Source organism: Pyrus communis, chromosome 15 (genome assembly GCF_963583255.1).
Source record: "Pyrus communis chromosome 15, drPyrComm1.1, whole genome shotgun sequence".
Classification (NCBI taxonomy): Eukaryota; Viridiplantae; Streptophyta; class Magnoliopsida; order Rosales; family Rosaceae; genus Pyrus; species Pyrus communis.
In genome coordinates, this window is record NC_084817.1 from 17,680,093 (window position 1) to 17,696,398 (window position 16,306).

At 34.3% G+C, this 16,306-nt stretch overlaps 2 protein-coding genes across 3 annotated transcripts; both read right to left on the reverse strand.

Moving 5' to 3' along the window:
- Positions 1–1,621: 1,621 nt before the first annotated feature.
- LOC137718779 (probable glycerol-3-phosphate acyltransferase 3) lies at positions 1,622–4,018 on the reverse strand. The gene is made up of 2 exons (XM_068458312.1): positions 3,293–4,018; positions 1,622–2,832 (listed from the first exon to the last, which is right to left on the reverse strand). The coding sequence occupies exons 1-2, from the start codon at positions 4,016–4,018 to the stop codon at positions 1,945–1,947; spliced, it is 1,614 nt and encodes a 537-aa protein (XP_068314413.1). The 3' UTR covers positions 1,622–1,944.
- An 8,204-nt stretch (positions 4,019–12,222) lies between these two features.
- LOC137717760 (tRNA (carboxymethyluridine(34)-5-O)-methyltransferase) lies at positions 12,223–15,806 on the reverse strand. 2 transcript variants are annotated; one of them, XM_068457228.1, is made up of 4 exons: positions 15,590–15,806; positions 14,915–15,475; positions 13,647–14,758; positions 12,223–12,530 (listed from the first exon to the last, which is right to left on the reverse strand). In XM_068457228.1, the coding sequence occupies exons 3-4, from the start codon at positions 14,723–14,725 to the stop codon at positions 12,443–12,445; spliced, it is 1,167 nt and encodes a 388-aa protein (XP_068313329.1). In that variant the 5' UTR covers positions 14,726–14,758; positions 14,915–15,475; positions 15,590–15,806; the 3' UTR covers positions 12,223–12,442. The 2 variants fall into 2 exon arrangements, with proteins under 2 accessions (XP_068313329.1, XP_068313328.1); XM_068457227.1 differs by lacking the exon at positions 14,915–15,475.
- Between the last annotated feature and the right edge of the window lie 500 nt (positions 15,807–16,306).

The window sequence follows — 16,306 nt, forward strand, 5'->3', positions numbered from 1 at the left end:
ACCGCAAAACCCCTCAAACCCTCAAACCCTCAGACCAACAAATTTAATTTCACAATCTCTCACACCTAATCTAAACCCTCAAACCAAAAACTCGATTTCAAGTATCAAGCAGCCAGGTTTTTGGGTGTTGGAATTCCAGGCAACTGTTTCTTGCCAGACGCAAGTGAAACGGACCTCGCCATTATTACCAATCTTCGTGGATCTGTTAGGATCCTAGTTATTGGGTTTATATCTTTATGGTATTTTGTCTTATCTATGTTGTAGTGGGCTTCATCCAACGGTTCTAAGGATAGCGATGTATTCCCATCTGGGCACTCCTCTTCTAGGGTTGTATATAAGCCTCCTTTCACCATTTGGGAAAGGCATGAATGAAAAGAACTGTTATTTTATTTCTTATTTTCCTTGCATTTTCCTTTTCTTATCCATTCCTATGGAATGGGTCCTATCAGGTTCGATGCTCAAATTTAAGGTATGAGACTCTAAGTTTTCAAAATCAGGGAGGGGTTTTGTTTAATTTCAATATTAGTGAGGCTTTTTTATTTATTTTTAATTTTTTAACAAGGGCTTCAATTCAATTAGGGTTTCTTTCAATTTCAATTTAATTTTCCGAGATGAGTTTTAATTTTGGATTTAATCTAATTATGTTGATTATAATTCAAAAAAATTGTGTAAAGTAGGTTTTTTGTTGGAGAAGTGGTAGACCTTTTAATTGTGCCTGGTGTATTAGTGGTCGTTGCACCCACATTTGGGCAGCAAGGACCAAATCAAGAATAACTGTTCGGGTATTTATCCTAAACCTAATTGGATTTCAAGTTAATTTATTGTTAACGGTTGTATTTTTCTCTCTTTTCTTTGTATGGAGAAGACTTATATGATATAGGTATGCCGATATCTTGATGTTCCATGTCAAAGATGTGTAAATTTTTGTCCAAATATTCTTATTGGCACAAGATATCACGCAACAGTATACTCGCACCATCTAAGTTTTTGTCCTTTACATGAGGTTAGCTTTTTTATTTTTTTATTTTTTTTAATTTTTAATTTTTGTCAAAATGAGGCCAGCTATGCAAGATGTGAATTTAGGCATGGTTTTATTTGTAAACATTTACCACCCATGGATTGGAGATTCTCTTGCATCTGAATATCATTGCAGTATTTGAAAAAAAGGGCATGGCAAACAATTTGATGAGATTTTCATACCATTTAGTTATCTGTATATATAAAGCCAGAATGTAAAAAAGGGTGAGTTATTCAAAATACCAAAGAATGCCCTTCCTTAATTAGAGTTTTTAAAGTAAAACAATTTAGTTTATGGGATAGAATGCTAAAATGACAACATTTGAATTTTAAACAAAATTCAAGCAAACAAAACAAAACTACTCTGGGAAGTTTTTTTCTTTAAAATAAAAATATATATTAAGCAAAAATAAAAATAAAATTACAAGTAAAGAATAAAATGCTAGTGTGTATAATAGGATTGACTACTAAAAGAAAATTGATTTATTCCTAATTTATAATAAAAATAAATTTGAACCACGTTATTGTTAGTTTAATGTTATTTGTGCTAAAAAAAAAAAAAAAAGGGGGACTTATCAACTTATCATATATAATACAACCCAATTACATGATTATTTAGGAGAGAGGATAATGTCAACTAATCACACTGGTTACAAAATCATTGGCCACAGTAATGGGTCTCTGGATCACTTGGACCACTGATGGGTCTGGATCAGTTGGATTATTGGTGGGTCTGGATCACTTGAAACAAATTCCAAATTGATATATACCTAATTGATGCTTACTTGCATTACATTATGATATTTTCTCACCATATTAATGCCTTAGATCTGGTGATCACATCTTGATAATGACTTACATGTCATTGGTACACCGCCACCACAACATCCAAAACATCACATGACATGTAAGTTACTCTCCAAAGATTCACCTTGAGCTCTTCAAGCTCCCATCATTGCCAGCCAACACCATGTACTTATCTTTCCTTGTGAGACTGGTGCACTCAAACCCTACAGCCTTACCTATCTCATTCTGTACATGATTGGCAACTTCAAACCTGGATTTCCCACCAATCTTGCATGTTTCTGGTTCAGGCAATTTATGAAGCAGCTGGAGGGTGTAAACAGGTTGTGGATTCATTAAGTGAAAAACTGGATCCAAACTTTTGAACCCACTTGCACATGTACCATAAAACATGTTTACTTTCACATCAATGGCCACAGGAACAATGTCATCAGTGAGCTCAGCAAACAAAGGGCTGAACCTCAACAGATAAGGCTCTCTGCATGTTGTTCCTTCTGGGCAAACCACAAGGTCTCCTTGTTGCAACAGTTTCTTCATTGTTTTCCCATCTCTCTCTCTATCCCTAGTTAATCTGATGGTTTTCATGGGGGCAATTTTCTCATTGACTTTGCTCAAACTGTATGTGACAGCAGAGAGGGGTTTGTCAATGGCTAGTTGAACATAGAGTGGATCTAGGAGGGTTCTATGGTTGCAGACATAAAGTCTTCCCCTTTGTTTTTGGGAACCAGTTGTTGGGGAAATCAGGGATTTGGGTTTTGAAATTGTGTTGATTGCGCCTGTGAAGGCTAAGATTGGACAGGCAATGCTGTGAGGGAGAAACATGCCTGTGAGGAATCTTATGATGCAGATGAAAATTCCTAGAGGGAAGTACATGAACATGGCTAAGGTGGCTAGTGGGGTTGGGAAGAAGGCCAATCTTCCATCATGAAAAATCAAGGGTTTTGGGTATTTTTCTCTTGCTAGGGTTTTCCAGTTTTGCTTCTCAGCTTCAGTCACCATGTAAATCTCCTCCTGAAAAATCAAAATAAAAGTCATATGGGTGTTGTTCTGATGCTTGCGATATTGGGGAAGAGAATTTGAACACGTTCTTCAAATGCAAAAATAAATGCTCGTAACTACCTGAATTAAGTGTATTGCTAACTACATGACTATCTTCAAAGGGGAAAAGTACAAAACCCAAAAAGATTTTCAAATAAATAGATAGAGACATGCAAAAATAAACTCTTTAACTACATCAACTATAAGCATTTTACAAATTACATGCGTATTGTTAAAAAGGAAAAAAAAAAAGTACAAAACCCCAAAAGTTTCGAATTAAGAGCGAGATCAGATGTACAAATATATGCTCTTAATCACTTGAATTACAAGTAATTTGGAAACTACACTTAGTTTTGTTAATAGGGGAAGATATAGAAAACAAAAAAGCTTTTCAAATAGAGAGAGAGATGAGTCAAAATGACCATTGATCAACCTTGCAATGAGAAAAGAGTTGCCCATGCTGCAAAAAACTATCTTGACAACCAATTATGCCAATGGCTTCAGAATCTTCCTTGACCTCCTCTAAAAGAACCACCACATTTGGATCCAAACAGTTAGTCTTTTTTACCTCCATCAACCCCACAAAGTATCCACCAACAACTTTGAGCTCTCTTGCAACAACAACATCAACCCCAACATAATCTTTCAAAACCCCTTCAACCATCACCCTAGGAAACTCACTCACTCCCACTTTTTTCCCACATCTCATTACCACATCAAGCCCTTCATTCCCAACATCCTCCAAAAAAAACTTGGGCAGGACAGCAGTCCCAACCCTCATCCTATCCTTCCTAATCCCAAAAAAGCACAAAAAAACCATAATATTTAGCCCTAACTCTCCACCAACCAAAAAAACTAGAGGGCTCAAGAGAAACAAGACAATAGCTCTGAAAAGCCCTCCAGCCTCAAAGGCCACAAGCATGAAGTAAGGAAACAGTGAAGCTGATGACTTCAAAAGTGCTTCCTCAAAGTGGAAAAACACCGTTTTGGTTGAAAGCACTTTGGACTTGTGAGCAAGGGATTTGAACTTCTGAAACGTGAAGTGGGTTGCATGGGGTTGGCTGCATTTGTGTTCTGGAGGGGATGATATGTTGCTTGTTTTGCTGTGGAATTGGAAGGAGGAGGAAAGTTCTTCTAGGGAGCATAGGTTTCCAGACATCTTTGGTTGCCTTTGCTTACTACTTTTTATTGCAATAGATGCAGCATATTATATATACTACGCGGCATTCATTTATGATTCTTACACGGTTTAGGTATGAGTTTTCAATTGGTGAAAAGCCATCATCGTGCGCTCTCTGCCATTTGAGCGAAAACATATACATACTCATTTCCAAAAGGGTATATAAAGTTAACATGGATTTAAATGCTTAAAAGGTAAAAATATTGAATGTTATATAATTTCTTAAATAGGTCAATTCAAATAGTGAAGAATTTGTATTTGTATTTTGGAAAATAATATGTTGCATAAATACAAATTCAAACTCAGTAGTGAAGTACATTTATATTTATATTTTGGAAAAACAAACTAAGTTTGATTAACGGTATGAGATCACCAAGAATTAGTTTCAGTTGGTGAAATAAGATTACAACATTTTTAGACTCGATTAACACATAATGTAACAAGTAATATGTACATATTCGTCAATTTTATTGGCAACATACCATATCATTTAATGATTTCATTTTATTAAATATATATTAAGTCGTACGAAATCATTTCCTATGTAAATATGAAATCCTAGCTTGCACGAGATATTCACAATTTCAAATAGGTTTAGAGAACAATTTTATTCACCAGAATAGTATGATAAATGAAAATAATTAACTCATTCAATATGCATATTTGAGTATAGTCAAGTTAACTAGAATAATGTACTCACTAAATGCACCCAAAATCTCTCTCCATAATTTTTAGATTAACAAGTTGTTCATGAGATTTGAACATATGATTACTTTAATAAAGCGGATACTAAGTAATGCTAAAGCAAATCATGTGCTATTTGGTGTTAAGTGCTGATACAATAGGCCCAGTTGCTAAAACACCATTGGTTACATTTTAAGACGTTAATTTTGCATCACCTTAGCGTGCACCCTAGGGCAAACGATAATAAAAGTTTTCCACCTTCCATTAAATGGTAATAAGTATCCATAGTTGTGGAGACTACATTTGAAGTTAACTTACTACCCTTCTGCAGTGGACCAGTTAATTTTAATAGTAGTAGATGCCATATTTGTACCATGCATTCGAGTTCTTGTGTTCGATTTGCTCTCCTTCAATACATCATGAAAAGAAAAACCTTTCTAATGAATGCAGGACTTGTATAACGGTGCCCTCACCGATACACAAATGTGATCTCTCTAATATTTTTTTGGGTCCATCACACCTGACAAACATGCGAATAGAGAGTAGGAAGAGAGAGAGAGAGAGAGAGAGAGAGAGAGAGAGAGAGAGAGAGAGAGAGAGAGAGAGAGAGTTGAATGCACACATACGAAGTAGGTGAGAGTCGTTCAGATTCACTACTAGCTAGGTCCGTAGCCAACATAATCTCCGGCCTTCTTCTCTTATATATCTAAAAGCATATCTACTAGAATAAATAGTTTTATGGGCAGTAGTGTTGCATGCGGCAGTCGTCCAAAGGTGAATATTTAACAGCGACCAACAACCAAATCATGATTTATGTCTAAAATTGAACCATCCAAAAGAAACCTACCTGCATGGGTATTGGCCAAACCAACTAAGAGAACATCTCTGAGCAAGTAATGAACCACCCCAAACAAGCTCATGTATAAAGATATAGTCTTTGCTATAAAGTACCAATGAACACATGACAAACAGAAGTAAGAAATTGAAAAGGACTAGAAATCTCCACGCATGCATGCTGTGCATGTCGTAAAGAAATAAGTTATTGCTAGAGAGAAAGTAGAGCATGCACGGGAGAGAGACAAAGTGATGAATGAGTATTTCCCTAATCGAGTTATGTTCACTTTATCACCTGATCAAGAACACAAAGATGTCATATTTTTGTACGGCATGACGTGAATGAGAAGGACAAAAAATATACAATTCAAGTAAAAATATCTTCAAATTTAATCTGACTATTTGATCGAGAAACAGAACCACATCGAATAAACAATGTATTAATATCTCACCCAAAAAAAGATAGTGTTGGGAATACTAAATTTTTAAATCAAAATTTTTAAACCAAATGATGTAGATTATTACTTAAGTATTGATTAACGTGCTTATTTTTCATTGATGACATATCATTTGATTTACAAATTTAATTTAAAATTTTAATCCCCTTAGTATTATCTCCAAAAACAAAACAAAAAACAAGCAAGAAAGGGATGGCCTCTTTAGATGTTAGCCAGCTCAATTGATTGTTTACCCAATTGCAATAACTTAACTGTCACGTAACTTCAATCCTTAAATAAATAAATAAAAAAGACACTAAAACTTGAACATCACTTGCCGCACCACCTTTGACTAGACACTAAGTTCCAATATAACTATGCATGCAAGTCATTTTTTTCATAAAATGATATACTATTACGTTTCACTTACTATAATTCAAGGGACAAGTTATGTCAAATTTTTATGTACTTACTACGTGGTCAAAGTCTTAGTCTGCGAGTTAAGGTGGTGTCTTGTGTAACCTATAGAATGAGATTTACGCCTACTTATTGGTTATACTAAATGCATAAATTATTAAGTATTTTGAGTTTTTTATAATACAATAATAAGAGAAATGTGAGTGATGTCTGGTTAAAAATTTAAGGACAACTAGCTAAAATAATTTATTTTTGACATTTTGTTGTTGAAATAATCAAAATCAAATACTAATGATCGATCATATATTTACGACATACAAGTTAAGACACAAAATGATATAACGATGACATGCTAAAATAGATTATTCAATAAAATGTCAAAAGTGAATCATCTCAGCCAAAAATCCAAGATTTAATTTGGAGGACTAATGTCTTAAGGGAATGAAATCCTAATTTTTTTTGGTAGTAATTCTTGCCAAATTTTACATGAAGCGTTTCTTTATACCAGCCATATTAAATAAGGGAAAAAGTTAAACTTGAGATTATATAGACTATATATAAAAGATAAAAGTTTTTAACCAACCGAACTATAAGTCATTTGAGAGTGATAGATTAAAATATATAAAACATGTAAATAAATAAGTATTCCACTTTATCTTATTAGGCTAAGAGATGTTTTGATCTCATAGGGCTGATAACAAATTATGTGCTTGACGTTAGTCACCAAACAAACGAAATCTTCACGCCTAATACTACTCAGTACTAGTAACAACATTTATTTTATTCTTATATTCGAATTAAAAGTATACATCAAAACAAATTGGCATATCTAAGTTTTCAATAGTCCAGATTACAAAGTAATTTAGTTTTATATTTGTTAGATTGGTAAGAAAATGAAAAAGGCAATGCTAGGAAAAATGATCTATTTAAACAATATTTGGTAAACCATGTGACGTTGTTGCTAATAATTGAATTATTACTTAAGTGTTAATTAACATGCTTATTCCCTATTAATAACACATTATATGATTTGTAAATATGATCTAAAAAGTTAGTTTACCTAACATTACTCGAATAAAAATATTGTTTTCTTAATTCAGTTATCACCTTCTATATCTCGTATTAAGTAGATCGCTCTATTAAACAACTATGAGAAATGCTAAGAAGATTTTTTTAAAGTGAAACTTTCTATCACTTTATATTTTGACATAATATTTTTTAATGTTTGGCACGGAAATTATGCAAAAAATGAGATGGCAGTTAATTTATGAACAGAGAGTTCGGTTAGCATTCGACACGACTACATGCGAGCTGGCATCATGTGAGATGGTTACAATATCACAATCGTCAAATCATTATCCAACTTGTGCCACGTTCTGATTAGACATATATGGATGTCCACATCTCCTTCAATCTCAAGATACGACAAGAAAATTAATTCAGGAATCAGCGAGGTACGCAATTCACTTGGACAACACAAAATCTTTATATGCCTAGTGGACTGATGACTTTGGATATATTAAACGGAAGGAAATGGAAGAGAGATTAAATTTATAGATAAAATTTACAAAATTAAAGGATACGAAAGTTGATGATTGATTTATTACTTAAGTATTGATAAACTTGCTCATTACTATTAATGACACATCATTTAGTTTGTAAATTTTGTTTTCGAAAAAAATGTTAGTGCATGTAAACACGAAACTTCCTGCAACAAATAAAACAAGAACACTTGTATAATTGTGCTCATGTAATGAGTTTTAGTTGAAAGATCACTTAAATAAGCTTATTTGAGATATACGATTATAAAGTCTAGTCCACATTGTATTTTAATGATTTAACATTTTATTTCTTATGTTTTCTCTCAAATATCATCTATATCCAAAATCACACAACTATATGATCGTTAAGATTTTTAATACAAACGATATTACAACTTTAATACACTAGAGATAGAGGAGAATTTAATCGTTGAATAATTGTTTTAATTTTTTTCTAACATTAGTGTTTTTTTTTTTTTAAGTATTGTATCGTCTATTTTCTTCTCAATAATCGTGTCTTGATTATTTTAGATTTTTTTTTTATTTTTTATAGATATCTTATTCCTGATGAACCAAAAATATCGACAAGATCGAATCGTTAAAAAAGGTTATGGAGTGAACTCCACAATAAGAATTACAATATATTTTATGTTTTGCCTGTGGTTAGACGTAATGTTAGCTGTCCCGAACAATTAATCGAATATAGATATAGTGCAACGTGTGTACAGTCTGGTGAACTGAAGAAGTTGGAACTTATTGCATCGTCTTCATCAATACAAATATAACCCTATCAGCAACTATTTATTTCGGAAAAGAAAACCCTAGCGAGCTAATTGCAGCAACTTTATTTCCAGGTCCTTCAATGTCTTTCACGCTGAAAAAGAATCGCTATAAATTTCTTGAGAAAAATAGTTGGCAGTCATCGGGAACAAAATGACTAGTCAAATGACTCACACCATTGAAACTTAGTTTATCAAGTTCACAAGACAAAATTAAGTAACGTGTGTAATTTGTTTAGGTTTGTTTTTAGCTACGTTTCCTGAAACTTTATTTTGATATCACTTTGTCTCTGTAACTCAAAAATTATAACTTTACTTCTTGAAACTTAAAATTCGTTCCATTTTGACTTTTGGACTCTCTCTTCTCCCTGAAACTTATAAGTAGCCTCCTATAACATATGGGGGACTCAAGACCCAATAAGATTAGGTCACATGTGCAATAAATTTGATTATAAGTCTCCATTATGCATTAACATTCAACAGTTAGAGAATATTAAGTTTAAAAGAAATTGAAGAGGTAAACAAAAATAAAAAAAAAAGAAAATGATTAGCCTGGTGCACCCAGATCAAATAAACATAAAAGATTAACAAAATCAAGGCAATGTGGAGTGAATTTTGAGTTTTATATAAACAACTTTCAAGTTTCAGAAGCAAAGTGAAGCGAACTTTGAGTTATAAGTTAAAAAGTGACGATTTTAGAGTTATAGGGAGAAATAAAATAAAATTCGAGTTTCAAGAGACGTAACTAAAATAAGCTATTTGTTTATTGGTTAGAGGTGAAGAGAAGGAATTAAAATAAAATCCCTCTGTGTTGATAAAAAAAAATATTATTTAAAAAAAAAATTAAATCGAAAGAGAACTACTTGTCTATTTTGTCGAATTTACTGAAAGCAAAACCAAATGACAATTCTCGGTAATAAAAATCGAAAGAGAAGAGCGACAGGGGGATTGTAAATTTGTAATAGGGGAGATAATGCTATAGGTTTAAGATTTTTGGATTAAAATGATTAATTTGCCCCTAACATACTGCTATTAAAATGATTGACTTGTCCTTTATATATTTAACTGATTGATATTGAGAAATTTGTTTGCCATGGACATTTTGGGGTTTTGCCACTAATTTGTCTTTTTGTTGTGGCTAGTTTATATATAGATTTATCTATGTTACATTTTAACTTTTATGGGGCCAAATTTTCGCCACTTTTATAGGACAGATTCACTGTTGCATGCTATTTTAGTCTAAAAACATAATGTTTTGTAGATTTTTTATATATATATATTTTTTTTCATATGACATTGTATTATTTGCAGGGCTGGTCTTGAGATTTTTGAGGATCAGGGCGACACCAAATATATGCCTTAACTTCATATAAGAAAAATTATTTGTTTTCACATGTAAGACTTTGATAAAATTATACTTACAAAAACACTTCAAACTCAATAATTTAGAAATATATTTATACTCCTATGAAAAAAAAAATCGTAAAAATTGAAAAGTAAAAAAACAAACACAACGTTTCGAAACCATGACGTCCTCGTTAATTTTAAACAGCATAAACAACCCTTTTATGGTTAAACTTTTTGATCATTTGACTAAATTTTATAAATTTAGTGTTTTGAACTCGGGACCTCCTTATTAAATTTAAACAACAAAACCACTAGTTCTAGTTGAACTTCTTTATCATTAAACCAAATTTTATAAATTTATACTTTTATGAAAACTTATGTAAAATATAATACCCTAATAATTTGGTGCTCTCAATTTTTTGGGGCCCCGGGCGATCGTCCAACCCACACTAGACCTGGGCCAACCTTGATTATTTGCCCCTCTATGGAACTATCTTGTTGTCTAGACTAATAATACAATGTTTCAAGCACGTGACATTATATCATTAGTTTGGAACGCTACGTATCATCTGGAGGGAGTATTGAAGTCTTTCACTCAATAGAGAAGTGCCAAGTTGGACTCCCACCTACACCTTAGTGCCATTAAGAGAACTCATTAATTTGAGAAATGGTAAGTATAACTGAACCACCATCACGTGGTTTTAACAATCTGCAAATGTTATTAAACACATTTTACTTTCATTTAAAGCAAAATCAGTCATTCTTACCACAACATGGACCATGTTCCTTGTGCATGAATATATGAATTATAAGCGATATTACTATATATTTTAAGCTAAACTAAAGAGTGGAAGGATAGTTTATATCACAAATGTAATAGGTTAAAGAAAAAGCTCCTAAGCATCGAAATAATCCATGACGCACTTTTTGCATGAATATGATCATAATAATGTCTTATTTGCTACAAACAAATTAGATACGTAATGATTACATTATCAACATTTTAAAACACATTGAAATAGGAGTCTCTTGATAACAATATTAAAATAAAAACGATATAGTGGATTAGAAATGTTTGATTCCATTGCTTCCTACCAATCGCCATTCCCATCCCAAGGACGCAACCAATTAAATGAAACAATTACAACCACAACAATGGCAGTTGTGATTCTTTTAATAGCATTGGAATGGTCACGGAAACATTTTTGTAGCCACACATCTACTTTTGCAAAAGCGACAAATTCTTCCCAGTAGGACAATGTGTCGTGTTTCTTTTTTTTTTTTTTTTTTTTTTATGGGTTATTTGTTTTATACATGTTAGATTGTCATTGATAGGAATGTATGATTTTTTATTTTTATTTTTTTTTATGGAAAGATCATGGTGGATGTGTTTGAAATGTTTTTAAAATGACTAAAAACACATACCAAAAGTTAACCATGTATGGTAGAAAAATTAGAAGTGATTGCTTTTTGGAAGCACATGATGTATAGCTATTTCAAAAAGTATTTAAGTGTTTTTCCAATGAACACTCATAATTTTATTATAGGTTTCATTGTGCTTTTTTTTTTTTTTTTTTTTTTTTTAACAAAAAATATTATCTACGAAGAGAAAGTGAGTAGACTTAACCTCACATCAGGCTAGCAATAATATGGTTCAAATTCGCATTTGACAAGAATCAAACCTGAGGCATATCACTTACAAGTGAAGAGAAATACTACTAGATTATATTACTAAATGGCAACGGAAGCATTTTTGCAAAAAATACTTATGAACACAAGTGATTTTTATAAATACAATTCCAAACCAGCGCCAAATACTTGGAAGGCTCTAGAATATTTTTACGTAGAGATCCCACCAATCCAGCGCCAAATACTTGTTGATAATCCAAGGGTCCGTCGAGCGTGAATAATGCAAAGTTCCCGACCGCTAATGCACGCCAGCTCCAAAACTAAAGCGAGGCCGAAAATGCATCTACGGTCAGAAATCATTCACATGCAAAACACCCACGGTTAGCGAAGGTAGTAATGGTAGGTAGGCTTCTTATTGAGTGTGTAAATGGGAGGTATTCAATGACAATCTAGAAACAACAAATAAAAGTAATGTTGGATTCTTCTTTCCATGTGCAGAAAACAACATCCACAGCTTAAGCTTACTGCAAACTGCAGCGTCAACCACCTCCAATAAAGGTATTAATCAAAAACAATTCCTCAGAGTCACAAACCAGTTTTTTTCCATGGCACATTAGAAACAAACGAATTTTCAGGTGCTCACAGTAGTGCATCTTCTGCTGCTGCACCTTGGCTGTTCCAGGCTGCACACTCGCTGGCAAACCTTAACCCGCAAGGATTAATTGGTCCTGGTTATCATAACGTTTTCTCGAGGACAATGCACCAGTTCGATTTGTCGAAAAATCGATCAACGATTACAGCATCTTTCATCCCAGCTACTAATCTGCAAAATAGAGCAAAAATTAAATGGGCCGGTGAGGTTAAGCATCAATTGTAAATGTATTGTCAGAACATTAAGTTAAGCATCAATTGGGCAGTGACCACCAAAATTAAAATACCCTTTAACAAAGTTCTTTTTAAAAAGACGAGACAGAAGTCCAACTAGATACATAGGAGCTGCATCAACAAAGCAACTGGGCAGTGATCTTAACTCAAGCAATTACCACCAGAGGACGGTGCTATCTGACTTAGGAGATAATCTTCAGTGTGCCAGAAACACGGTCCGGTAAACCAGTGTCATAATACAAACGGTTGGAAATTTTTTTAAGCATCCAACCACCTGTATTATGGCACTATATGTATCAAGCCATGTTCTCGGCACACTGAAAAAACTCTCCTAACTTAGAGGCTGACCTACCGTAATGATTGGGATCCTTCTCCCACTGAAAAGGCTTGGGCCAAATCCAATAGGCCGACAAGGCTTCTTCTCGTACTCACTTCTAGAGTTGGCCTCTGTACTTCTAACGTGAATGGTTATCTCACACAACTTACTTATAATAATATAACACTAGAATATATGACTTTGTGCCATGAACCCTAATTCAAGAAACGGTAACTCATCATTCAGGCACAAAGTCAACAAAATTTGGTGACATGTTAGCCACACATAGATCATAACCTTGTAAGTATCTATATATTACCCCACTCATCTGCATTGTATATTATATGTCTTCAATATAACAAATACTTATGAGTGAATTACTTTGACCATTTATTGATTCACAGATGTAAACCATTGTGCTGGGGTGCCTCAACTATTTAAACAGCTCCTACGATTCCACACATTAAAGTGTTGCTCTTATGATCCAGCTTCATAACAAATCCATATAAACAGATGCATAAAATTCTGTCCTAATAGGCACTAGACATATAAAAGATTAGTTTTGCCCCCTGTGAGTTCGGTTTCTTTGTTTCAAGTAATGTTAATTCAGTTTCAGCAAGCCAACAACACCGCACAACTGTATCAATGAGACATAACAGAAATATATGTACAATTTTATTAATTTGTTGATAAACAATATACATACAGTATGGAAAAAGAAACAAAATGACAAGTTACCTTTCAAGCTCGCCTTCATTGAAAACATGGTAATATCTGTTGTACACAACAGCACCCTTTTTATCATCTTTCTTTGCAAGGCCATTTGCAAGAGCGCAAGCAGAAGCACCACTTACTTCAGCACGGTGATATGGCAAGTGCCAGGGTACAAAATATTCTTGTTGATCGCTTGCATCTTTCACATCACAAGAAGTCCCCGAATAACTCTCACTTTGAGAGGTTTTCTCTTGCAAACTCTGTGTAGCACTGTGGTCGGACTCTTTCTTACGCTCTCCCAAACTACTCTCCTCTGTTTCTGGGATGCTTTGCAATGTGCGAGATGAAGGGCTACGAACATGAGGACTACCAGGTCCTATCCACTCTTCTCCATACTTTTCGGTAAGTGGAGTCCATTTTGCAACTAATGATTTATCTTCTTGTTCTACAGCCCAAACTGTTATTAGAACTAAGCCACCCTTTCTCACAACTCGGATCAATTCTTCGATTGCTTTCTTCCTCCTACCCTCCGTACTTAGATGATGTAATACAGCTATGGATATAGCTGCATCACCAAAACCAGTTCTATATGGAAGGTCTACGGCATCTGCAACCAACACTTCATGCCCTCTATCTGCACAAATTTTGATAAGAGGAGCACTTATATCACATCCAATGAAAAAACAATCAGGATTAAATCCCAAGTACTTCCCATTCCCACATCCTGCATCAAGAACAAGAGATCCTGAAGGTAAGGAAGATAGAAAATTGGCTACTTTTGGCCACTTAGCAAACCGGGTTGAACTGAAATGAGGTGCTATAGCATCATAAACATGATGGACATACTTCTTTTCTATTTCAGGAGTGAACTGCACATTTAAGGATGCCTGTCTATGGCTGTCACTAGCTGATTCAGATTGTAGGATCTGAGATTCTTCACCAGAATCCAGAGAACAAAAACCAGACGCACCTTTAACCTTGACTTCTCTCATAGTACTGAAGATTCCTGAATAAGAAACACTACTAATGATCACAGTGGGAAGACGGAAGGCCTCTCTAGACAGATAATAGCACCTACTTGCTTTTAGAACGTTACAAAACATCACCCAGAAGAATGCATCTAATCAGAAAATAACCTGAAAAAGGGTCAAAAGGTTAAGGTTACAATTTTGAAAACATACAATTTGAATTACAAATGCGTGTGTAGTATCCTATGACATAAGCAAAACTAAACAGTGAAACAAGGAAATAAATTGGGGAAAGCAGCAAAATCGTTTGTAGGAGGAACAGACCAGCACATTTTAGTTTATCTCAAGCAAGTGCACCAAACTAGGAAGGAGAAAGGCACCAAACGATCAGCGGCTCGAATTTCCCTTTAGTCAAGTTAATGACAAACTTGAAGAGGCTATTTTCAATAAGCCTCTGCAGAACGCTTCAAAGACCTTTCACCTTCCATATAACAAGACCTAATAAAAGCCGACCAGGTAAGGAACTCCCACCCTGTTCTCAAGAGAAAATAACTATCACCCATTTGTCCAGAAATTACACCGAACAAGCCTGCCAGCGCAGCTTCTCGCCATCGCTAAATGCATAAAAATCATAATCCTGTATACATTTTGTTCAACTGAGATTCAAACTTCCCCACCCTTTATTTTCTTCTTACTATGATTCATTTATTGATTGAAGAGCGAACTGCGCGATGGTACGATTTTTCTAATCTCCTAATAAGCTTCTTGTTTGAAACCAAATTCAGTGCTTAATGCATCATCCGGATTTAGGGTTTCACAAATTCTGGAGATTTAACAGAGTTGCACACACCACAATATCCAGAGGCCAAGAACAAAATCATATTACTGCAATTCAGCTAAACACAACTTCAATACATAGATATTATACCTAAATCAATACATATACATACATATATATATATATGTATATATGAGTAGAGAAAGAGAGGTGAGGCTGACCTGATGCAGCAGACATGGATACGGTGAAGTACAAAAGCTTGCTTTGTTATGGTGGGGAGCTGAAGAAGTGGCGTGAACCAATCCGAATGGTATGAAATTTGCTTCCTCTTTGCTTGTCTTGTGAGGTGTGGCTGATTCAACTAGGGTTTCTCGCAGAGGGAGACACGAGGGAGGTGGTGGGCGGGCACCGTGAGAGAGTAAGTTACGAAGAGAACAAGCGTAGGGCGTACACAGTGAACTCCTCCATACTGACCGTTGATTACCGGGTATTTATTAGATGTACGATACACCAGCCACCTGGTATATCTTACCGATATAATCATGACACATGATTCTGAACTTAAACCTATTACCCCGTTTAAACACCTAGCCCACATTTTTCATTTTCTTTTCCACTAGCCACTCCACACGTGCGTAAAACATTTTTTCATCACGAAAGTTACGCACCCCTAAAAATGTATTGCTTTAGTTGTTTACATATTTGCCCATCCAAAGTTTTTGATTTTGAATGACTAACACTCATTTTTCCAACTAATTTATGAGAGGCCAACACCCATATTTCATCCTATCTTTTTAATAGACACCTTCAACGTGTGAGAGGTATTTTTTTAATCACAAGCACATAATGCGCCTAAAAATGTTTTTCATTGTAATTGTCAAGAAAAACTTCTTCATATCGTGCATGTTCTAAATATTTGTCAAGTTTTTTGTTCTCAC